This window comes from Alnus glutinosa, chromosome 3 (genome assembly GCF_958979055.1).
Source record: "Alnus glutinosa chromosome 3, dhAlnGlut1.1, whole genome shotgun sequence".
Lineage (NCBI taxonomy): Eukaryota > Viridiplantae > Streptophyta > Magnoliopsida > Fagales > Betulaceae > Alnus > Alnus glutinosa.
In genome coordinates this window covers 35,425,982-35,449,269 of record NC_084888.1, presented here as the reverse complement: position 1 = coordinate 35,449,269, position 23,288 = coordinate 35,425,982, and the positions used below count along the sequence as shown (strand labels likewise).

Below are 23,288 nucleotides of genomic sequence, written 5' to 3'. Positions count from 1 at the left end.
ACAAGAAAATAAAACCAAACATTTCTCTATAATCGGAGATGTTAGAGAATTTTTTCTGCCCTTTAAAAGGATGTGAGGGGGGTGTGTGCAGTTCCCTTATGGGCCAAATCAGGTAAGGGCTCCCCTAGAGTAGAGAGCCCACTCTCACAGAAGCTCTACAGTTATCCATGATTTGTAGACAATCTCATCCATCAGCAAAACCCACAAAATGGCCGCCTCTACAGCCGACCCATAATTGCATGGCCCAATTTAAAGCCGAAACCCACGAAGCTAAGGAAATGAAGAAAATATTTGAAATAAGCGCTTGGAATTTACGTTCAGTTCTTATTTTACGGACCCCGCTCGCATAGTCGTATCCACCGAAAAACCCAAGGACAACCATAAAGAGAAAAGAGTTTCCTCAGCCCCGAGACATCCGAAGGAATCAGTGATCGTACAAAATCAACCGCTGAGAGTCTCTGGGCCAAAATGAAAAATTTTCCGGCTAGTCAGGGCAGTTTCATCAATCAGAGTTGCTCGGGATCCCACACTAGCTTTCCTGCGTCCATCAATAACAGGAAAGCTTAGGCCCTAGGGCGTAGATGAAAAAGTTTCCCGGCGACCCAGGGTAGTCTCAGCAATTCAGATTCTCTGGGGGCCTCTCAAAAGAGAATCCTTGGAAACTACAACCTGGGACGTAAAAAGTGCAAAATTTTCCGCTCTGAGGGCAGGTTCATAAATTAGGATTCTTCTGGGGTTCGACGCGCGCTCGGAATATAACGGAGACGAAGATGAGTCAGACTCGCTCCGAAACGAGTCACGATCCGTTCAAAGCCTCCAAATTCTTCGCTTTCCCAGAAAAACTCTCCGATATCTTCGTGGTTTTCATGCGACTTGGCCTCCTAGTCTGCCTCGTCGCGTCCGTCTCACTCGCTCTTCACTCGGCGTTCTCGACCCGGAACCGGTGGCCCTCCTTCCCGGAGCGCTTGTCCCGAAACGCCTCGGACCGTAAAACCGGACCCACCAACATCTCCCACCTCCTTTTCGGCCTCGCCGGCACGGTTCACACGTGGCGCGATCGGAGCCGCTACAGCGAGCTCTGGTGGCACCCTAACGCCACCCGCGGTTTCGTCTGGCTCGACGAGAAGCCCGACACTAACGTCTCCCGTCCCGATTTTTCGGTGCCGTACCGGGTCTCGGAGGACTGGACCCGGTTCAAGTACTCGAGCTCTCAATCGGCCGTTCGAATTGCCCGAATTGTTTTGGAGAGTTTCAAGCTTGGGTTACCGAACGTGAGGTGGTTCGTGATGGGGGACGATGATACGGTTTTCTTCACTGAGAACTTGGTTTCGGTGTTGGCGAGTTACGATCACAATCAGATGTACTACATTGGCGGAAACTCCGAGAGCGTGGAGCAAGACGCGCTGCACGCGTACGATATGGCTTTTGGTGGCGGTGGGTTTGCAATCAGTTACCCGCTAGCGGCGCAGCTGGTCCAAGTATTCGACGGTTGTCTCGATAGGTATTTCCAGTTCTACGGCTCTGATCAGAGGGTGTGGGCATGTGTGAGCGAGATCGGTGTGCCTCTCACCAGACTACGTGGGTTCCACCAGGTACGCTCGGTACGTTGTATGTTTGGTTTGTTTGTTTGCCTGCATTTCCTTTAGACGTGGCAGAACGTATGTGTTGTGTTGGTGGTCCTTGAAGTCAAAGATTTTAAGAATTATGTGACAGTGACCCACAGAACACGAACCTGCCGTTAATTACCCAAATTAGTTACACGTGGCAGTTATAGCCAATAGACGACAAGAATTTGACTATTCGTCGGTGAATATCGTCCCCGGTGGTCAATGCGAAATTGTTTCCATTAGTTTATAATCCATGTATAAGCAAGGAGGTAAGGTTGATAGTATTAGATGAACCAAAAAACACCGTCGGAAGTTCATGAGATAGTGTTGAGGAAAATGTCTCTTGGTCATCCAACATTTTAGCCGCAAAGTGGCAACAAATTAAAGAACACTGTTTTTTCTTTCCCTAGTTTAACAAACAAGTCTACCATTATTTAATCATAGTTTCAAAGTATTGATTAAGTGATTAAATTTATCTATTTCTATCGGCTTAAGCTTTTAGAATCGGTGGAGATTTAACATGGTATTAGAACGGGTCTCTTGTGATGATAGGTCTTTCCTTCCCGTAGGTTGAACACATGTTTGGCTATTAGTTGTTACACGTGAGGAAAATGTTTAACAAACAAGTCTACCATTATTTAATCATAGTGTCAAAGTATTGATTAAGTGATTAAATTTATCTATTTCTATCGGCTTAAGCTTTTAGAATAAGTGGTGATTTAACATGGTATTAAAACGGGTCTCTTGTGATGATAGGTCTTTCCTTCCCGTATGTTGAACACATGTTTGGCTATTAGTTGTTACACGTAAGGGGCGTGTTAAAGTGTCTCACATCGTTAAGATTTCATTCACTTGGACACTTTATAAGACATGGTGTCCCTTCCTCTCTCGAGGCATATTTTAAGAGTGAGTTAAGCTCATAAACTTTTTCATGGGCCACATGTTTCTTGTAATGATGAGTTTTTCCCTCCATTTGTTAAACGCGTGTTTAGCCAAAAGTTGCCACACTTGAGGGGGCGTGTTAAAGTGTCTTATTTCGTCAATAGATATATAACCTGAAAACTTTATAAGTTATGGATACACATCATCTCTCAATGCGTTTTTTAAGAGTATCAATGGGTCCGTATATTTTTTTATATGCCGTAATGAGGAAAAAGAAAAGAAAGATAAGATCAAACGAGACGATTGTAAGCTCGTCAAATGGCATAATAGCATTAGGATCTTTGAATACCAAAAGACGATCGGCATCCCTTACAATTAAGAATCTCGAGAAATTTTCTTTACTCGTTATAATTAGGCAAAAAAAATGTGAGAGTTTGGAAGCTTATGGCCGAGCAAATTGCTCGGATAGTATACTCTTAAGAAATCCGGCTTGAATAGAGAATATGCGATTCTCATTACCCGGAAAAACAAAGCAAATAGCAGAAGAATCAAATCTTTGAAAGATTTAGTGGAAAATGTACGTATTGTTAGTCGAAATTACCTCACTAACTTGTTGATTCTTGATTGTATAGTTTGATTAGATGGGTTAGTTGACGAAGACCATACACATGGACATGGTAACTGGTAAGCACCTTCTCTCCGCCATTAGAATATATTCCTGTAACACCATTATTAATTTGTGGCCGTGAGGGAAGGTTTATATAACAAGACTTAGTGGTCGTCCAATAGAAAGTCTGTTTGGTCCGCTTGTACTACAAAGTAACTCCCCACTACTTTCGCAAAAGGTGTCCCACACGATGCCATACCATATATATATATATATATATATATATATATATATATATATATATATATTTAAGAAATTCTGGTTCCTTAACTGCCTTGTCAGACATCATAATTTTGACACAGTTCATAGTTGTCGTCCTTTTAAAGGTCTTTAATAAGTATGTCAACATGTGGCCTTCTAAAACTTGCCATGCATGTCAGTAAAAAGCAAAAGAAGGTTGTTGGTTTATCATATGCTTTTCTAGATCGTAGCAATTTCCAGACTCCTAACCTTATTTTTTACTACGACGGGATTCAGATGAACGGTCTAAATCTTGACAACACATTAGAGAAAAAAAAAAAAATGATGGGCAAGCCAAGTGAGTGACGGGATGGCCGAACCATCTTTTGCTACCTGATTAGGTCGGCCATCACGGTAGTGCAAGGATATGATTTTTTTAGTAATTTGTTGTTTTAATAATAAATGTGAGAGTTTTTACGTGGCTTACCTGTCTAATTAAAAGAATGAGTTGATTGAGACCTGTTCAGACCGATAAGTCTTATAAATTTTATTGAAATCTCTATTCGCAGTATAATCATAATCATGTCAATTAGTGGTATGATATGACTTGTCATTTTGTTGTTATTAGACTTGTTAGTGATCTTTGCTACCCTTTTGCTATAAGGTATATATATATTTATATGACCCTGCTGATTAATTAATGATTATTATGAATTTTCAGTTCGATATTAGAGGAGACCCGTATGGCATTCTAGCAGCACACCCACAAGCGCCACTCCTGTCTCTCCACCACCTTGACTACTTGAAGCCTATTTTCCCCAACCAGACCCAAATAGACTCCGTCAAGTCCCTCATGCATCCATACCGGGCTGACCCGAGCCGAATCCTGCAGCAAAGTTTTTGTTACAACCACAGGCGTAAATGGTCGGTGTCGATTGCATGGGGATACACCATTCAGATATACACATCGCTTTTGACGGCCATGGATTTGCAGACGCCGCTGCTGACCTTCAAGACATGGCGGACTTGGAAGGATGGACCTTTTACATTCAATACCCGACCCGTGAGTTCTGACCCGTGTGAACAGCCTTTTACTTATTTTTTGGACAAGGTTCAGGAGGTAGGGAAGAGTGGAACTCTGACTACTTATAGGAGGTACGTGGCTAACCAAGGGAAGAGTTGTGATAAAGCCGACCGTGCCCCTGCAATGGCAGTACAGAGTATTAAAGTCTCCTCAATGAAGATGGACTCAGAGCGTTGGAACAAGGTGACAACTGACAACCTCGAATTTTTCATATAGGCTAATTACAACTTTTCTTAAGAAAGATAACACTAGAAAAAAAAAAATTAAATTAAATGTTTTTCTTCCTTGAAAATTCGAACTTATATAGCTTTTGAGTTGATAGTTATACACACAAATAACTCGATCTATTAGCTATAGAAATAATTAAGAGATAAATATATACAGCATCAACTGAAAGAGTTGAAAGGAGTAACAAATACAGTTTTGATAATGCTGCTAATAATTTGCTGTGTTGAAGATGGTCCGGACTGTTAGATTTAAACAAAATAGTTCTGTTTTTTTCTCCGTTAGCATGGTTAGATAAGTATGGGAATGACATACTTCCATTAATGTTAGAGTACATGTGCACATGCAAGCTTTCTATTGTCAGCTTGATGTCTCTCCGGTAAAAAAATATTATTATGTATGTGTGGAGAGACAAGTATCTTAACCTTATTTTTAACAGATTGATAGAATGAAGTCTAATGAGCTAACTTCACATGATGAGATCGAGTATTACAGGCTTCCTCATACAGTGGGGAGGAGCCCACTCAAGCTCAATGCCTCCAAAAAACCTAAATAGCTATGCATCTATGCCGGTCCACACAAAAGAAAATAAATACAACTGTGACAACAATGATTTTTTTTTTTAAAAAAAAAAAATGGGAAGACATGCACTCAATGGGGTTTTGAATCAATAACCCTACTCTTCTCAGATTGAAATCCCATGTTATTAGGCTGCCCGAGGTAAGTGTGCTCTGTAACCCTTTTTTTAAGTTGGCCGAATTTTTGTGATACTCGTACAGTCTAATAACCAGAACCTTTGACCTACTCTTCACACTATTCTTCTAGGAAATAATGGCAATTTGTTGGATAATAGATAAGTGCATGGCATAGAAGATAAGAAAGAATTGAGGCTTTTGGCTTTTGGCTTTGAAAATATATTTAAGGAGTACATTTTTCCCATCAAATGGACTTATTATAAATTTTCATATATATATTTTCTAGAGTTATGTAAGGAATGGTGGACTGACCGTTTGTTATTTTACTGCATAAACAGGCGCCACGTAGACAATGTTGTGAGATTATGGATCGTGGAACCGTGAAGAGCAGCAGCATGCGAATTAGGATTAGAAACTGCAGACCATGGGAAACTATTACCATTTGATGCTTATATATTTTTTATTTTATTCTCTTAAAGTTGACGTCACTTTTAAAATCATCATTAAATTTAGGTTGGATAACTTGGATCACTATTAAATTTTGACCTAATAATAATTTTAAAAGCCACATTAATCTTGAAAGGTTAAAAAAAAAAAAAAAAAAAAATTGTAAGAATTTAATAAACATAAAGAGGTCATCCCTTGTTTTCACTTGTGTAAATATGAAGTTAATTAAATAAGTGAGTTAATGCTGAGAAAAGAATGACGTAGAGTGGTAATTAAGTTTAGACAAACACTTCATTTCAAAAAAAAGTTTAGACAAACACTAATAAAACGCTAGTAATTTTTTTGGAAAAACTTTATTTCTAACTCTTTATTTTTAATTACTTTTACAATTAAGTATTTAAGCTTTAAAAAGTGTCAATTTAAAGTGTTTATTTCTCAATTTTTTTCAATTCCAACCCTTCGTTAGAATTTTTCGTTAAATCCTATCAAAATTTCTAAAATACTCATGTGTTTTGTTTAAAAAAAAAAAAAATCAAAGTTTTCAAGAATTCAAGCATGGGTATTTTTGCAAATTTCATTAAATTCTGACCAACACCTAAATTCTTACAATTTTATTTTTCCTAAAAAAAAAAATAGGTATTTTGAAAATTTTGATAGGATTTAACAGAATATTCTAACGGGTGGTTGAAATTGAAAGATGAATACCCTAAATTGATAATTTTTAAAGTTTAAGTACTTAATTATAAAAATGATGAAAGATAACAAAATTATAAGCAAAGTTTCCCTTAGTTTTTTTTTCATTTTCTTTTGCAATCCTCTTAAAGTTTCTGCTTATGGGTTACAAAATTTGTTTCAACGGACCACATGCACTTGCATATTGAGTAAATGCAACTGCATCACATAATATGGCTCTAAAGCATCGCACTCTAATTGAGATAAGTACGTACAATGATAAAGTTTTCTTCTCATATTACATTGAAGGAATTTTTTCTTTTTTTAATTCAGTTTATTAAGTAAGTTACGAGCCTTAAATGCCCTGCCATTTGAAACCCATTCAATAAGAAATGAAGGCAGAAAGCCAAGACCCAAAAAAAATTAAATTAAAATCACGAAGATACACCATATTCAATGTGGACTCTCATGCTCGTCAGCACTTGCCTTACCAAGCCCACTTACCAATTAAGGACGAATAATCTTTACAAAAGGTAAAATGAACCGTGACGTAGATACGCGGTTCTTACACATCTACTTCTTTACATTCTATTTTCACACCCTATGAAATTCACTATTACTAACTTAAGCATAGGATGTGGTTTTGCTGAAGCCACAGGCGTTCCACTCTGACCTTTGGCCTTTTTTTTTACAGTTGCTCAACACAGTCGTTGCATCAACATTAGTCCTTAGACTTAGAGCATGTAATTCACATTTTTAATTGGATTAATTTCTCATAAAGGTATGCAGAACCACCCAAGACAGAGAAATGGAAAGCGATATAATCATATATGAGAGAAGCAAAAAAGAGAAGAGAATAGAAGAAAAGGACTGCCCAAGACAAAGATCGCACATCTAATGATACATAGTTGAATAGGCAGAATGGCATAATTTATGCAGAAGCTTTTGTATTGGTCAAGATTGTTGGTGGAACATGTAATGATAAACAGGTGAATATGACCATTTATGTAGAAGCATTTAATTACATTAGTCAAGATTGTTGTCACTACAATTGTCGATTAGACATCTTGGACTCCAAGTGCCGCACTACACGCATATATGATTGCTAAGCTTAAATAGCAGTGCTTCGGGTGATAATTTGTGTTTACGTGTTGTGTTAGAATGTGTCGAGATATTGATATAAGATTATACAGGTCGATTATAATCTGTTAATTTCGTGTTAGGTTCACAATTCATGTAAAAAATTATCAGTTCTAAATGACATGTGTCGGGTTCAGGTTGTGTCGAGATATGGGTATAAGATTATATATGTAAATTCTAACTCGATCTATTTAATTAAACGGGTTAGACCCTTTAAGCTTAACCTACTAATTTCGTGCTGGATTCAAATCGATTCGCAAGTTGCGTAAACAAATTATCAGCCCTACTTTTACAATTTACTCCACATCCTAGTAACTTTATTCATTCGAAATTCAGAAATTGCCATCTTACAACATTGCCTCATAGGACCGACACAAATAGCTCATTGATAAACACACAAAATTAAAGAATATAATTGCAATATATATGTTAGCCAAAAGCTACTAAATTAGGTCATTTTGAGATCTTGCTTGATCAAAATTTACATTGCAAATTACTAAATGAACTACTTGAATTTTGGAGATTTTATTGAAAAGAAAAAAAAAAGAATTGAAAGAGAAAGAAACACATATTAAGGCCTGCCAACTCTAAGGTTAGGTTTGGTAAGGAATGATTATTCCATTAAAAAAAAAATGAATAAATTTTATTAGGAAGTGAAGAATGTAGAATATATAAATTATAGAATAACATTGGTGTCAGTGTATGATAAGCATCTAACACTTAAAATAACAATTCTCATTGCTCGAGAGGGAATGACTATTTTATGACTATTTCATTCTATATTTTTTATGTTCAATTAAAAAAAACCTATTCTTTTTTCTAATAAAATAGTCATTATCCGTTTAGTAAGGAATCTAAGTCTAGGATAGGTTATTCCTTGATCTATCTTATCAATAAGGAGGAGAAAGGGTTAGAGCTCGATACACATGCCTCATTAAGAGTTATTTGTTTGTCTTATCTATTTGTTAATTGTTAAGAGTCCAAGATAGTTGTTTGTTTTTTCTTTTTTTTTTGTAAGTTAGTTGTTTGTTTTATCAATTCCCTTATAAACGTTTATTTAATAGATTATCATGGTGCGTTTTGAATTGTGATTTCGTAAACAATAAATACGATTTTAAACCAAATCGTAGAATATAAATCGTTTGGGAATTACGTTTTTAAAAATTGTGATTTGAAAACACAAAAAATCTGCTTTTTCTAATCGCAGATAAGATGGTGCTTTTTTGAAAACACAGAATTTTAAAGGTAAATTCGCGATTTTAAAGGCTAAACTGTGATTTTGCCAAACGCTTAACTGCGTTTTTAAAAATCACTTTTTTCAAATCGCGCATTTTGAAATTGTAAACTCAAACGAACTCTAAAGGCATGGAGAGAAATGATTTTAAAACTTACGCTAGAAGGAAGCCTAGATTATTTATAATACCCTATCGTTTATTAATTATATCTTTAATCAAAATTGGGAAAATATATACCTCATTTGTATTAAAAAAAAAAAAAAAAAAAAAAAAAAAAAAAAAAAAAAAAAAAACCTAAATGGCTCATTTTATTTTGATCAGTTCGATCTGTATTTGACGTGCTTAGTCTGTTAATTTGGAGAGTATTTTGTTTTGATGATTTTTGGTGTACGTTTTGTAATATGGGGAAATAGATTGGGCTAAGTTAAGTGCGATGTGAATGATTCTGCTCTGCTGTAGAACTGTGAATTTGTGAAGGCTTTTCTACCCTTTTGTATTGTAAAGTACGATGATTACCGCGGGAAATGAAACTTGTGGGCCGGGCCTGACATGCAAATGTTTGCTCCATTCCGCACGTGAGTCTTTATCGATGACTTCTTTTCTCTTTAAAGAATTTGAGTAATTTTTTTTTTTTTTTTTACATTTCCACACAATAGGAGATGAGAGATTCAAACTAATGACCTCTGCTTCCTGAGACGTGGTCCCCAGCCGATTAAGCTACCCCCTTGAGGACAGAATTCGAATAATTTTACATGTATATTAAGTGTCCATAAAAAAATAAAGTAATTTTTAAAATTACTATTGAACGTGTGATTGATCAAATGATAATTTTAAAAATTACCTCATTTTTTTTATAGACACTTAATGTACATATAGAATTATCCAAAGAATTAAATTTGCTTCTGATGCTGCTTTTTTGTTCTGCAATTAGGCTCTATTAAGAGTGATGAATTTGTGCATTTTGAGGCTCTATGTTTCATCTGCCTTGCATTCTATTGTTACTTGTACGTGTGCTTTACCACTTCAATCATTATGATAATGTTTGGCAAATGTTTGTATAGAACAGAATAGTATGTTGTTAATTTTAGAATTAGTAAAAAGTGTCGATGTGATATAAAGTAAAAAGAATTTGTATAAAAAAGTAAAATAGTTATGTATTGTAGTGAGTTTTTTAATTGGAATAGTAACAAAAAAATTATTAATGTAATATAAAAAGTGATTAAAAAAAAAAGAAAAAAAAAGTACGAATGTTTTAATATTGAGTGTTATTGAAAAATATAAAAAAATGAAAAAAAAAGTGATGTAAATAGTGGCAAGCACTATTGTAGCCTGTACAGGCCTTTTTTGCCAAACATCGCCTATATTGCAGACACATTATGCTTCAGCTGGACATGACTTTTTTGGACTTACCAAACTAAACAGGGCAATACGATGGGGACCGGATTTGCCATGATTTTATTTTTGTAATTTGCTGTATAAGGGATTCACGTTGTTCGATTTTTTATTTTTTCTTTTTTCTTTTTTTAGTAGTGTTAGGGGCATGATTGAGTTTGACTTTGGGTGATCTTTTTATTTTTTTATTTTTTTTATTTTTTTTGAACATCACCTTCATTAGAATACAACAGCCCCAAAAGGGAAATACAACAACAACCCCAAAAAGGGGAATACAATCCTCCAAAGGATTTTACAAACCCAGCATAAAACAGAAGGTGAAAACTGACGCCCGAAGGCGAAAGCACAGCTCAAAGCAATTTTAGTGACCAAAGATAAAGAATCTCCACCCACTAAGTCAGGATAAAACCTGACTTAAAGCAGCTATCAAATACAATAGACTAATAAGATATGAACCTACAACTTTTAAAGCACAACCCACCTAAAGATAAAAGTCCATACAAAATTAGCCTATTGCAAAAGATAAACTGTGAAAAGAAGGAATATACAAAGACCAAACAGAAAACAGCCACTGCCATCGCCGGAAAAAGAACCATCCACCGCCTGAGTTGGCGCGTACAACGCATACACCATCTCCCAAGACACCCAGCAGCATCCAGCCACCACAAACCACCATCAGTATCCACAAACCAGGTTTGAGAAGCGAGGCACAACCCTCACGCACCGATCCGGGAAGCAAGTTCCCCAGCGCGTACGGGCCACACGCCGATCAGGGAATAGAGACACGACCGTAGCTTGAGACAGTCAGACCGGAAAGCGGTGGCGAAGACAACTATGTAGCGCGTGATGGGAGATCTCCGATGAAAACGCATAGATCTGGCTCAAAAATAAAACTTCACCGAGCACTGCCAAACAAAGCGAGAACACTGGGGACTCAAAGAACAGACAGTTCCAAAACCAACAAAGCCACTGGAGACTTCCTGTTGGAGAAAAGAAAAAAAAAACAAACAAAACAACACAAAGCAGTAAACTAAAGAAACCACTCCACAACCCTGAAGGATCAGGAGAACATCAGCCACTACTGAAACTGGTCCGAGTGGAACAAAACCCTCTACCCTAAAGGTAAGGACACAAAAATCCTCCACTAGTTAAACCATGGAGGGACAAAACTCCAAGCTTAAGAGCTTGGAAGACAAAAGCCCGGGAGGAGGGAGGCGTGAGACCTCCCTCCCCCGGCAAGCAGATCCCTAAAGAAAACTCTCTCTCTCTCTAGAAAGTTGGGTGATCTACGCTACTAACAAAATCGTAATGGTGACACATCCATACATGGTGCACACTCATCCCGTTGATTTTGTTTTGTTTTTTTTTTAATTTTGAATTTATAGGGGTAAATTTGTTTTATTGAAAAGAAATTGATGGTTATTTTTATCTTTTTACAGTCATTAAGAGAAGACATTAACAATTTTTTAGTAGTTTGAAGGAACATTATTAATTGTGTGATAGTTTGGGAGGTATGTGGAATTTTCTCTTTATTCTTTTAAAGATATGCTATTTAGTACACTTGGGTCATTCTCTCATTCTTCAATTTTAGAAATCAACAACCGTAAGATCTACACCAGACTTACGTGTGAATTTTACAAATTTAATTGTTGATTTTTAAAATGGGAGGATGAGAGACGGATATGAAAATACAAGAACAGATTTGTCATTTTTTTAAGTAATTAACATTATAAGCTAGTTAAAACATGTTAGGCCGATCAAGGTGATAAATGAATGTAAAATATAACATTATTCGTTAACACTCGCTTCCCTCCTTGCCTTTTTCGGATATAAAACCATTTCTCAGGGGTTTTCCGATATAAAAACTATTTTCAGGGGGTTTTTCATAAAATTTCCCTCGTAATTTCATTCTTTTGCTCTGTCTCGGTGTCGTCGACGCTTTTCCACGCTCGAACCCCCCCAAATTTCTCGGACAAATCTCAGTCTTTGGATCTACAAAGGTACGCCATTTTTCTCGATCAATCTATAAAATTCTCGCGCAGTTCCATTCTCCACAGTTCTCACTCTGTGTTTTCTCTTATAGTTCTTTTTTGTTGTTGATAATTTCACATGCCTCCCTATTAACCTCCAAAAGAAAATGCAATTTTGAATCTTAATTTTACATGATTTTGTTGATTTATTTCCAGCAATGAGAAAATTTACCATTTTGAACTGAGCCAAACGCTTGTGTATAGTTCAATTTCTTTTCCTGCATTTTCCAGGCCACAAAATGACGGAGGATCTGTCGTTTACTTTACTTTTTCTTAGCTCATTGACTATGATCTGGTTGAAACAAAACCCGGACTATGCTGGCGTTCAGTTGGATCTCAAATTTGTGTATTGTATTTTTTTTTTTTTTTTTGTTATTTCTCGTTTTAAGTGGGAGGATTTGACTCAGATAATTAAATTAGGGTTTCTTTTTTAGATCACTAGGAATTTAGGTAAAATTTTGCGGATATGACTGAAATCTTTTAGTGTTGGGTGCTTCAGATGACAATGTGTAAGTAACTAATATAAACAATAGACTTGGAAAATACCAGATGAGTGCTCTGCGATTGTGTGGCACTTTGAGAATGTTATTTGTAGGTTCAGTGAAATGGAAGTTCGTCCTTAGCTGTTATTGCACAGCTTAACGGGACAAAACTAACTGTTTTGCTTTATCCTTGACATTGGAGTGTCTAGAAGTGCAATGACGTAAAACCTCAAGGGGTTGGCTCAAGTGGTAAGGTCTTTGGTCTTGGTGGCATTTTCATTAGGTCTAAGGTTCGAATTTTCTTGAGTGTAAACAATGTCTTAGGGCCAGCCCACCAGCAAAGTTGGAGTATTACCCAATTCGTGTAGAGGAGGCACTTTGCACGAGTCCGAGGTTTACCCGGCCGGGGTGAGTACACGATTGGGCCTGCCTGGGAGGGATTCTTTGTCATTAAAAAAGAAAGAAAAAAAAAGGTGCAGTGACATAATGAAAATGCAGTGTGGGCATTCAAACAGTTATCTGCTAGTGGAGATTACGTGTGTAGTGTAGAGACTCAATGCTTATCTGCATTGATTTGGCAGAAATAACATTAGGCAGCTAGATTTGAAATTTTGAGCTAGCAGGACACAGCTTTTGTTTTACATCTTTATGTATAAAGGAGCTAGCTAGTTGGGTACACTTTTCCTCAGAACACTATTGATAGATTCTCAGTAATTTTGGTATGTTTGGTAAGTTATTTTAGTTTGCTTTTCTTTAATACTTGTTTCACTTAATTCAACTTACTTGACATGTGAAAATTCCTAATAACTATGTCTTGGATTTCTCTATGTAGGTTTGCTTTGGTTAGGTTCCTCTACCTTCTTTGTATAGCAGTTAGTATACAGGAAGGTCACAGGTTTTATACAACAAATATTGTTCAAAGATGGGGCGTCTAAAGCTGCAAGCTGGAATCAATGCAATTGAGGAGGAACCTGAAGACTGTGATGCTACCTATTCTAATAAAGCTACTGTAGCATGCATGATTAATTCGGAGATAGGTTCTGTATTGGCAGTAATGAGGAGAAATGTAAGATGGGGGGGTCGTTTTACGTCAGGTGATGATCAGTTGGAGCACTCTCTAATTCAGTCTTTGAAGGCATTACGGAAGCAAATCTTTTCATGGCAGCATCAGTGGCATTCTATCAACCCTTCCATGTACCTCCAGCCATTTCTGGATGTGATTCGGTCTGATGAAACTGGTGCACCAATCACCGGTGTTGCTCTATCGGCTGTCCACAAGATTTTAACGCTTGATGTGATTGACCAAAATACTGTAAATGTTGAAGATGCTATGCACTTAGTAGTTGATGCTGTCACTAGCTGTCGATTCGAGGTGACTGATCCTGCATCAGAAGAAGTGGTACTAATGAAGATACTGCAGGTTCTTCTGGCTTGTATGAAAAGTAAAGCATCTGTTATGTTGAGTAATCAGCATGTTTGCACAATAGTGAATACTTGTTTCCGAATAGTTCACCAAGCAGGATCAAAAGGTGAGTTGTTGCAGCGCATAGCTCGCCATACAATGCATGAACTAGCTAGGTGTATATTCTCACACCTTCCAGATGTTGACAACATGGAATGTGCATTGGTAAATGGCACCAACACCATTAAACAGGAGGTATAATTGTATTTTCCATTCCTATTTTCTTGTTGGGATATCTCCCTTTTCTGTGAAACATATATTACTTTCTGAAAATAAATTCATTGTTCTTTGTGCAGATTGGTGGGCTCAATAATGAGTACGCTTTGGGGAGTCGACAAGTGGAGGAGAATGGCAACATGGGTTCTGATTATGACAGTCAACCATTATCCTCAAATTTTGCTTCCACAGGTTCAGTAGTAACCAGGATCGATGAAAATACAATTGGGTCTGGCAACGGAAAGGAGGCTGTTTCATATGACTCGCATCTGATGACTGAGCCATATGGGGTCCCTTGCATGGTGGAAATATTTCACTTCCTATGCTCTTTGTTAAATGTTGTTGAGCATGTGGGAATGGGACCCAAATCAAATACTTTAGCATTTGATGAAGATGTGCCTCTTTTTGCATTGGGTTTGATCAATTCGGCTATAGAATTGGGTGGGCCTTCCATTTGCCGACACCCCAGGCTATTGAGTTTGATTCAGGATGAACTATTCCGTAATCTAATGCAGTTTGGCTTGTCAACGAGTCCACTTATCCTTTCAATGGTGTGCAGCATCGTTCTCAATCTGTATCATCATCTGCGGACAGAACTCAAATTACAGCTTGAGGCTTTCTTTTCTTGTGTGATTTTGAGGCTTGCACAAAGCAGATATGGGGCTTCATACCAGCAGCAGGAGGTTGCCATGGAGGCTCTTGTTGACTTCTGCAGGCAGAAAACATTTATGGTGGAGATGTATGCTAACTTAGATTGTGACATAACTTGCAGTAATGTCTTTGAAGACCTTGCTAATCTGTTGTCAAAGAGTGCATTTCCTGTTAATTGCCCTTTGTCATCAACGCACATCCTTGCTTTGGATGGTCTTATTGCTGTTATTCAGGGAATGGCCGAGAGGATAGGCAACGCATCAGTTGGTTCAGAATATGCTCCTGTGAATCTTGAAGAGTATACTCCATTTTGGATGGTGAAGTGTGGCAACTACAGTGATCCTAATCATTGGGTTCCATTTGTCCGCCGAAGGAAGTACATCAAGAGAAGGTTGATGATTGGAGCTGATCACTTTAATCGTGATCCCAAGAAAGGGCTGGAATTCCTCCAAGGAACACACCTCCTGCCTGATAAACTTGACCCCCAAAGTGTGGCCTGCTTTTTCAGGTACACTGCTGGGTTGGATAAGAATCTTGTTGGTGATTTCCTGGGAAACCATGATGAGTTTTGTGTTCAGGTTCTTCATGAATTTGCTGGTACTTTTGATTTCCAAGACATGAATTTGGATACTGCACTGCGGCTGTTTTTGGAAACTTTCCGACTACCTGGAGAATCACAAAAGATACAAAGGGTGCTGGAGGCATTCTCAGAGAGATACTATGAACAATCACCACAGATTCTAGCTAACAAGGATGCTGCTTTGCTATTGTCGTATTCACTCATAATGCTTAATACAGATCAGCACAATGTACAGGTCAAGAAAAAGATGACAGAAGAGGATTTCATCCGGAATAATAGGCACATCAACGGAGGCAGTGATCTACCTCGAGAATTCCTGTCAGAGCTGTACGACTCAATTTGCAAGAATGAGATCCGCACAACCCCAGAGCAGGGTTCTGGTTTTCCAGAGATGACCCCAAGTCGGTGGATTGATCTAATGCACAAATCGAAAAAGACGGCTCCATTCATTGTATCTGATTCCAGAGCCTACCTTGACCATGATATGTTTGCTATAATGTCAGGCCCAACAATTGCTGCTATCTCTGTGGTATTTGATCATGCAGAGCATGAAGAGGTTTACCAAACTTGTATTGATGGATTCTTAGCAGTTGCAAAGATTTCAGCATGCCATCATCTTGAAGATGTACTGGATGATCTAGTTGTGTCTCTCTGTAAGTTCACAACCCTCTTGAATCCATCATCTGTTGAAGAACCTGTGCTAGCCTTTGGCGATGACACGAAAGCAAGAATGGCAACTGTGACAGTTTTCACTATTGCCAATAGATATGGTGATTACATTCGCACAGGTTGGAGAAATATTTTGGATTGCATCCTAAGATTGCACAAGCTTGGTCTTCTTCCGGCTCGTGTGGCCAGTGATGCAGCTGATGAATCGGAGCTTTCTAGAGACTCTGGACATGGGAAGCCTCTACCAAATTCCTTATCTTCAGCTCATATGCCATCCATGGGTACTCCTAGGAGATCCTCTGGATTGATGGGCAGGTTTAGTCAGCTCTTATCTCTTGATACCGAGGAACCAAGATCCCAACCTACTGAACAACAACTTGCGGCTCATCAACGCACCCTTCAGACAATTCAAAAGTGCCACATTGACAGCATATTTACCGAGAGCAAGTTTCTGCATGCTGAATCTCTATTGCAGCTTGCACGAGCACTCATCTGGGCTGCCGGGCGACCTCAGAAAGGGAACAGCTCTCCTGAGGATGAAGATACAGCTGTTTTCTGCTTGGAATTGCTGATTGCTATTACCCTGAATAACAGGGACAGGATTGTGCTTCTTTGGCAGGGTGTTTATGAGCACATATCCAATATTGTCCAGTCTACTGTTATGCCTTGTGCCCTGGTGGAGAAGGCTGTTTTTGGACTCCTTCGGATTTGCCAACGGCTGCTTCCCTATAAAGAGAACCTTGCTGATGAATTATTAAGGTCACTACAACTTGTTTCAAAGCTTGATGCCCGGGTTGCTGATGCATATTGTGAGCAAATTACTCAAGAAGTCAGTCGTCTTGTGAAAGCAAATGCCTCACACATCAGATCCCAATTGGGATGGCGCACAATTACATCCCTACTTTCCTTCACGGCTCGGCACCCTGAAGCTTCTGAAGCAGGATTTGATGCCCTGGTGTTTATAATGTCCGACGGAGCTCACTTGTTGCCAGCCAATTATTTGCTTTGTATCGATGCGTCAAGGCAGTTTGCTGAGTCTCGTGTTGGGCAGGCAGAAAGGTCTGTGCGTGCTCTGGATCTTATGGCGGGTTCTGTTAATTGTTTAGCAAGGTGGGCAAGTGAGGCCAAGGAAGCAATTGGGGTGGAGGAAACTATGAAAATGTCTCAGGATATTGGGGAGATGTGGTTGAGGCTTGTGCAGGGGTTGAGAAAAGTTTGTCTGGACCAGAGAGAGGAGGTTAGAAATCATGCTTTATTGTCGTTGCAAAAGTGCTTGACCGGAGTGGATGAGATCCACCTCCCACATGGTTTGTGGTCGCAGTGTTTTGATGGGGTGATCTTCACGATGGTTGATGACTTGCACGATATTGCACTGGGACACTCCCAAAAGGACTATCGAAACATGGAAGGCACACTCATCCTTGCCATGAAACTCTTGTCAGAAGTTTTTTTACAGTTACTCCATGACCTCTCACAGTTAGCTACATTCTGCAAACTATGGTTGGGTGTTCTCACCCGTATGGAAAAATATATGAAGGTGAAAGTTAGGACGAAGAAAAGCGAAAAGCTTCAGGAGCTAGTGCCTGAGCTCCTAAAGAAGACTTTGGTTGTTATGAAAAAAAGAGGCGTGCTTTTGCAGAGGAGTGCATTAGGTGGAGATAGCTTGTGGGAACTAACATGGCTACATGTTAATAACATTTCTTTGTCGTTGCAATCTGAAGTGTTCCCTGATCAAGATTCGGAGCCATTACACCATAAGCAAGGACAAAAAGGGGGAGGCTCTGTATCTGATGAAACCGGGCCTGTTCCATTAAATGAGACAGTGACCTCTGAAGGTGCTGGGACTGGAGGGTAGCTATTGTACAGTGTTTTGCAAGCCGTGACACATGATCTTGAGCGCTGAGAAGTTACTATAATAGATAATCTCTATTAAGAAATTGGTAGACCATATCTTCATTTGGTTGGAGCTGCTAGATGTGATTTGGCTTGGAAGGAGGGAGCTGATTAAGTGAGCCCTTGTTCAAATGCCCAGGCAGGTTCGTCAGTTTGTTGATACTCATCTTCATCTCTTTCCAGCTGCTGTTCCTTCCTTCTCATTTTTTGCCTCCAGGAAACCTTCTTGTAGTGCATTTTCCGGATAGAAATCTGGGTTTCTCCAAGTATAGTATTATAGTTTTCTAGGCTTCTAGTAAGATGCTAATTAGGCCGAGAATTTTCCTGTTTTCTTTCCCCGTTCTTTGGTTATTTTGAAAATATGGAGGGGAAGGAACGGATTCATACGAGAAATTTAATCAAGTCCTCTTGTAATTTTTTATCTGCTTGCTCATTGATGTACAGAACTTAAAAATTGCTAGTGAAGTGTTCTTCGGCTTGGTACTTCGTGAACTGCCCTTGGGCGATATAAACAATTCTTCAGCATCCTTAAACTTGCAAGCTGTCTGTGAATTAAGCTCTGGACGTTTTTCTCTTGTAAAGTCTTGTCGTTTTGTGATTATTAGGTGAGCAGCGAGCACTACGCGGTTATATATGTGAAATGTTGGGATTAAGATTTTCAGCAATTTGCAAATATTTGGATTGGGATATTCGTCAGTTTATTGTCCAAATTGCTAGGCATTGTGAGAGAGTCCATACAAGACTTACCTACCAAAATAAATTTTGGACAGGCCGGCTACTAGGGCTCATATCAATTTTCTCACATGTGCCGATCAAATTACTAACAATTTGGACAAAAAATTGCTAGAGATCCTTGTCTGAAATATTTGATGTCTACCGGCGGCTAGAAAAAGCAGCCGTAACCAGGCAGCCAATAAGTTGATAACATTGATCAGTTGAGACGCTTCACAAGGAGATTTATCAATGACAAACTTTCCTCTCTTTCATTTGTGAAGAAATATTTGTTTGAAACCCTCCCTGGGATTCTCACGGGAGAGAGGAGGGTGGCTCTCACGGGGAGAAATGTAAAAGGAGGCATCTCTCACTTCACAGAGAGAGGTCTTTTTCTAGTAATTGAATAAACATGAAACCTGTTATATGGCCTAAACTTACCCCCCCAACCATCAGATTTTACCCTCTTCCCCCATCTTTCTTCTCTTTCTGACGAGAGAGAGAGAGAGAGAGCCCTAAGAATCATAGTTCCATTATACTGCAAATAATACCCTATCGTCTATGTTATCTAATCATTGGATGATACATAACAAAGAGGAACAAAGAAAAGAAAGAAACAATTTTCTGATTTATAGTGGATATTCATTTTATAGTATGTATATTACACAGTTGCCTTTCAAAATAAATGGAGGGACTAGATAATGCTCTATGAGACATGATTCCTACACAATAGTTGCAGTTGTGCAACTGTTGTACAAGAATCAAGAGACATGAGTGGGTCTCACGTGGTGGGTCTCATCATATGGGTCCCACATAGGACCCACTCCATGTCTCTGCACAATTGTTGTGCAAGAGACATTAGCCATGCTCTATTATTGGCTAATATAATACAGTAGTCACAACAAATCAAGTGTCAAACTCAACTCCAATGAAAGCCGCAGCTCTAACAGACACAGAAGCCGCTCCTCTCTGATAAAATATATAATGTTTTACTGGAGCAATGAAATACTAGTTGCAAAGCAGTGTCTCGCGTGTTGCATTTCCAGTTGTTGGATTCACCCTGACAAGGAAATTGTGGTTAATTGTGAATAAAGCATATTTTAGAAGGCAAATGTAGAAAAATTTGACTTTACCCATCTGCAACTTTGCAAAGGTATTCCCGTTGGTCATCTCTTAAGGGCACATCCGTGAAGTCTGAGAACATTCAAGGCAAATCAGCAACAGCAAACAATGATTAATTACCTTATAACAGGATTAATCACCACATCTCCTATTTAGGTAAGAAGCATGTAAACCATGCTTGGTTGTCCCAGGAAAATGAAAATATTCCATTCTCTTTCCCATGGAATACTAAAGTTCAAACACCTTTTTCTCGGTTACAATAAATTTTAAGCTACCATAGGGAATAAAAAGGGTGAAGCAGAGTCACGGGTTAATTTGTGGAATCCTAAGCCACCATACACAGTAGGATTAATGGATTATATGGAATGACTGTTTAAGTTAAACTATATTCAAAATATCATTTAAAACATGACAATGGTTCATTTCATTAGCCTACACCCCCACTTTAAAACCAAAAGCATAAGAAAACAATAATAAAAGAGAAGCAGATTTTCACTTCCATCAAACATCAAATGTCCTTGCTTTTGTCTCCTTTTACATTAATTAGCGTTTTCAACAAGCTCTTTTAAACATATATCTAAAAACTATGTTATCTAGTCTCTACTAAACATGGCGTCTTCATTCATTGGCATAAGTAATAGTAAGAAAATCTAAGTAGGTTGGATAGCACTGGAACAATTCTAGCCTCCATCGGGTGCATACTTCTCCAGCCAGCATATTGTGCTGGCAATCTAGCCACTATATTCATCAAGTTCTGTAATTTTAAGAGACATTTGTACTGTTAAATCATCACTTATTTCAAAAGCTTAACCTGATATAAAATGGTAAATTTAATCATTTAATTAATATTCTAACAATTTCCTTCATGTGTGAGCTCAAACTCTCACTTAATAAGTGAAGCCCAACATATAGAATATTTAATTGAAATGAGGGTAAACTTGCATATTTAATTGAAATGGAGTAAACTATGGAATCAGGATTTGCACTCATGACTTCTGTTAAATCACCAGTTGTCTCAAAAATTTAAGCTTTTAAGATAATTGGTGATTTAACATTGAATCAAAGCAAAAGTTTTTGAGTTCAAAACCTTGTCGCCTCAGCTTAAACTTTTGGGATAAATGATGATTTAACATATACCATTAGCAAATCATTACCCATAAAAATTAGTTCATGACACTTCTGATTTATAAACTAGTTGGTTTCCTAGATTTAATTACCCGCACAAACTGATTTTTTAGAAATACTAAAGAGCATACACTTCTGCTGTCAACTCCCTTAAAACATCAATTCCCAGAAAACTTTGTTAAAGCACTGTTTCTACGTACCAGCCCCAGCAATGTTTGATCCCTTGAAAGATGTGTTGCCCGTAGCAAGTGCACCTTCCAAGTTAGCATTGCTCAAGTTCACCTGCAGAAAGCGTTACTTGGTTGAATAAGAACATCGGGTGAATCTATGTTTGTAAGAGGTAGGATGGAAACTGATCATATTTTACAAAGCAGTCTAAGGAACTTTTTTAGTTTCGAATAAACATGCATTAGAAGGGCATAATCCACTATGTAATAGGCAACTAACCCCGTTCATAAACTGTAGATACATTACAGGGTTGAAGAAGTATTTCCTACGAATAGAACCAGGCATCACAATATCTAGTAAAAAATTACCTTTGCCACATTTGCCAAGGAAAAGTCTGCACCTCTGAGATCAGCGTCTGAAAGATCAGCCCCTTGGGAGAGAAACAAGAAGAGAGGAGACTAGATAATTGTTATAAATTTAGTAATAGACTAATTTGTTTGTTACTGTATGAATATGACACATAGACCATCAATGTAATTTCAACTTCCTAAAACACATACGACTAAATTAATGTGACCACTGTAGCTTCACAATAATAGTGCGAGCAAATTTTTCCTTCAAATTGGGAATGTGGTTTCGATGAAATTCTTCCAATCCAATCTATTAATGTAACACTTCAGTCCTATATTGGATAGATGATTAGCCTACATACAGTGAGTAAATTATAAAAGAGTTCATGAGTGCAAAGTCTCAAATTAGTTTTTTATCAAGTGAAACTAGACATTGTAAGCGATTTTAGGGAGCTTCAATTACAACTTGACTGTAAGCGATTTTAGAGTGACCACGTAGATATGGTTAGCGCGTCGTGATTCTGACAAGGTCGCTAAAAATTTAAGCGAAAAGATTGTAACATCCTAATCTCATATTGAGAAGATGATTAGCCCATATAGAGTGAGCGGATTATAAATGAGCTCATGAGTGCTAAATTCTACATGGGTTCCTTACTAAGTAAAACCGGACTTTATAAGCGATTCTAAAGAGCTCAAATTATAACTTGATTAGTCATTTTAGAGTAATAGTGATATGGCTAGCGCTTTGCTTAAGTTGTTACAATTAAACTGACATGTTCTTAAAATACCATGTAAAAATGAATGAAAATCAAAATTTCAAAGTTTAGATATCAGTTTAACAGCACTCATTTGGATATGTCTCCAAACTGTCACCCTGCTTATATCATCATATATATTACTATAAAGTTGTATGTACCATGCAACATTTTCCAAAGAACAACCTACACCAAGTACAAGAAAACAATAAGAAAAATATACCTGTCAAATCGGCATCGAAGAAGCTTGCACCAAGTAACTTTGCGCCTTTAAAATTTGCTTGCCTCAATATAGACTGAACAAACAAATAAATAAAACCAATTTAAATACATTGCACATAAATTTAACACCCCCCCCAAAAAAAAAAAACCATGTATAAATCATTGAAAAGTAGACCGTCTTGAAGTCTTGCTTGATCAATGTCTTGCCGCTAAAGTCCTTCCCAGTCAGATCCTGTCCTCTTGTCACCTCTTGACCGTACGGACCTCCACCCTTTCACGTAAGAAAAAAAAATGACTACAGGGAATTACCGTTGGGTAATAACTGTGGGGGTAATTTTGTTAGTTTACCTTGAATGCTAGTGCTGGGTCGGCCAAGAACAGAGACGCGGAGAGGACACCCAGCAGGCTTGCCTTAGAGACCCATTCGCCCAAACACACAATCGGACTTGGAGAATCTAACGTGCACTTTGGGTGCGCATCGTACCGTGTCGTGGACTGTCGGTGAGAACGAACAGGGAGGCGTAGTGTGCCTACCTGGGGCGTAGGATCGCGGGAGAGAGAGGAAGAGGAGTGAAGCTTTGGTGGGACTTTGAAGGCAAAGGAGACGTTGAGAAGAGCCATCGAGG

General features: G+C 38.2%; 3 protein-coding genes across 4 annotated transcripts; 2 read left to right on the top strand and 1 right to left on the bottom strand.

The window, feature by feature from the left end:
• The first annotated feature begins 327 nt into the window (after positions 1-327).
• LOC133864081 (uncharacterized) lies at positions 328-5,811 on the top strand. 2 transcript variants are annotated; one of them, XM_062300284.1, is made up of 3 exons: positions 328-1,601; positions 4,058-4,603; positions 5,679-5,811. In XM_062300284.1, the coding sequence occupies exons 1-3, from the start codon at positions 771-773 to the stop codon at positions 5,784-5,786; spliced, it is 1,485 nt and encodes a 494-aa protein (XP_062156268.1). In that variant the 5' UTR covers positions 328-770; the 3' UTR covers positions 5,787-5,811. The 2 variants fall into 2 exon arrangements, with proteins under 2 accessions (XP_062156268.1, XP_062156269.1); XM_062300285.1 differs by having other exon boundaries at positions 330-1,592.
• A 6,271-nt stretch (positions 5,812-12,082) lies between these two features.
• On the top strand, positions 12,083-18,701 carry LOC133862953 (ARF guanine-nucleotide exchange factor GNOM). The gene is made up of 3 exons (XM_062298879.1): positions 12,083-12,226; positions 13,571-14,395; positions 14,497-18,701. Exons 2-3 carry the CDS (start codon positions 13,661-13,663, stop codon positions 18,169-18,171), a joined length of 4,410 nt encoding a protein of 1,469 aa, XP_062154863.1. The 5' UTR covers positions 12,083-12,226; positions 13,571-13,660; the 3' UTR covers positions 18,172-18,701.
• An 827-nt stretch (positions 18,702-19,528) lies between these two features.
• Positions 19,529-23,288, bottom strand: LOC133864164 (thylakoid lumenal 15 kDa protein 1, chloroplastic). Its single transcript, XM_062300415.1, has 7 exons — positions 23,011-23,288; positions 22,838-22,933; positions 22,664-22,736; positions 21,704-21,765; positions 21,368-21,449; positions 20,054-20,114; positions 19,529-19,980 (listed from the first exon to the last, which is right to left on the bottom strand). The coding sequence occupies exons 1-7, from the start codon at positions 23,281-23,283 to the stop codon at positions 19,929-19,931; spliced, it is 699 nt and encodes a 232-aa protein (XP_062156399.1). The 5' UTR covers positions 23,284-23,288; the 3' UTR covers positions 19,529-19,928.

Bases quoted from the DNA above. Each gene is read 5' to 3' on its own strand.
- LOC133864081 (XM_062300284.1), top strand. From the start codon at position 771: ATGAGTCAGACTCGCTCCGAAACGAGTCACGATCCGTTCAAAGCCTCC. The intron at 1,602-4,057 runs GTACGTTGTATG...ATGAATTTTCAG, and splicing joins GGTTCCACCAGGTACGCTCG to TTCGATATTAGAGGAGACCC. The intron at 4,604-5,678 runs GTGACAACTGAC...CTGCATAAACAG, and splicing joins ACTCAGAGCGTTGGAACAAG to GCGCCACGTAGACAATGTTG.
- LOC133862953 (XM_062298879.1), top strand. From the start codon at position 13,661: ATGGGGCGTCTAAAGCTGCAAGCTGGAATCAATGCAATTGAGGAGGAA. The intron at 14,396-14,496 runs GTATAATTGTAT...TTCTTTGTGCAG, and splicing joins CCAACACCATTAAACAGGAG to ATTGGTGGGCTCAATAATGA.
- LOC133864164 (XM_062300415.1), bottom strand. From the start codon at position 23,283: ATGGCTCTTCTCAACGTCTCCTTTGCCTTCAAAGTCCCACCAAAGCTT. The intron at 20,115-21,367 runs GTACGTAGAAAC...GAATGTTCTCAG, and splicing joins ATCAAACATTGCTGGGGCTG to ACTTCACGGATGTGCCCTTA. The intron at 19,981-20,053 runs GTAAAGTCAAAT...TTTCCTTGTCAG, and splicing joins CTTTGCAAAGTTGCAGATGG to GGTGAATCCAACAACTGGAA.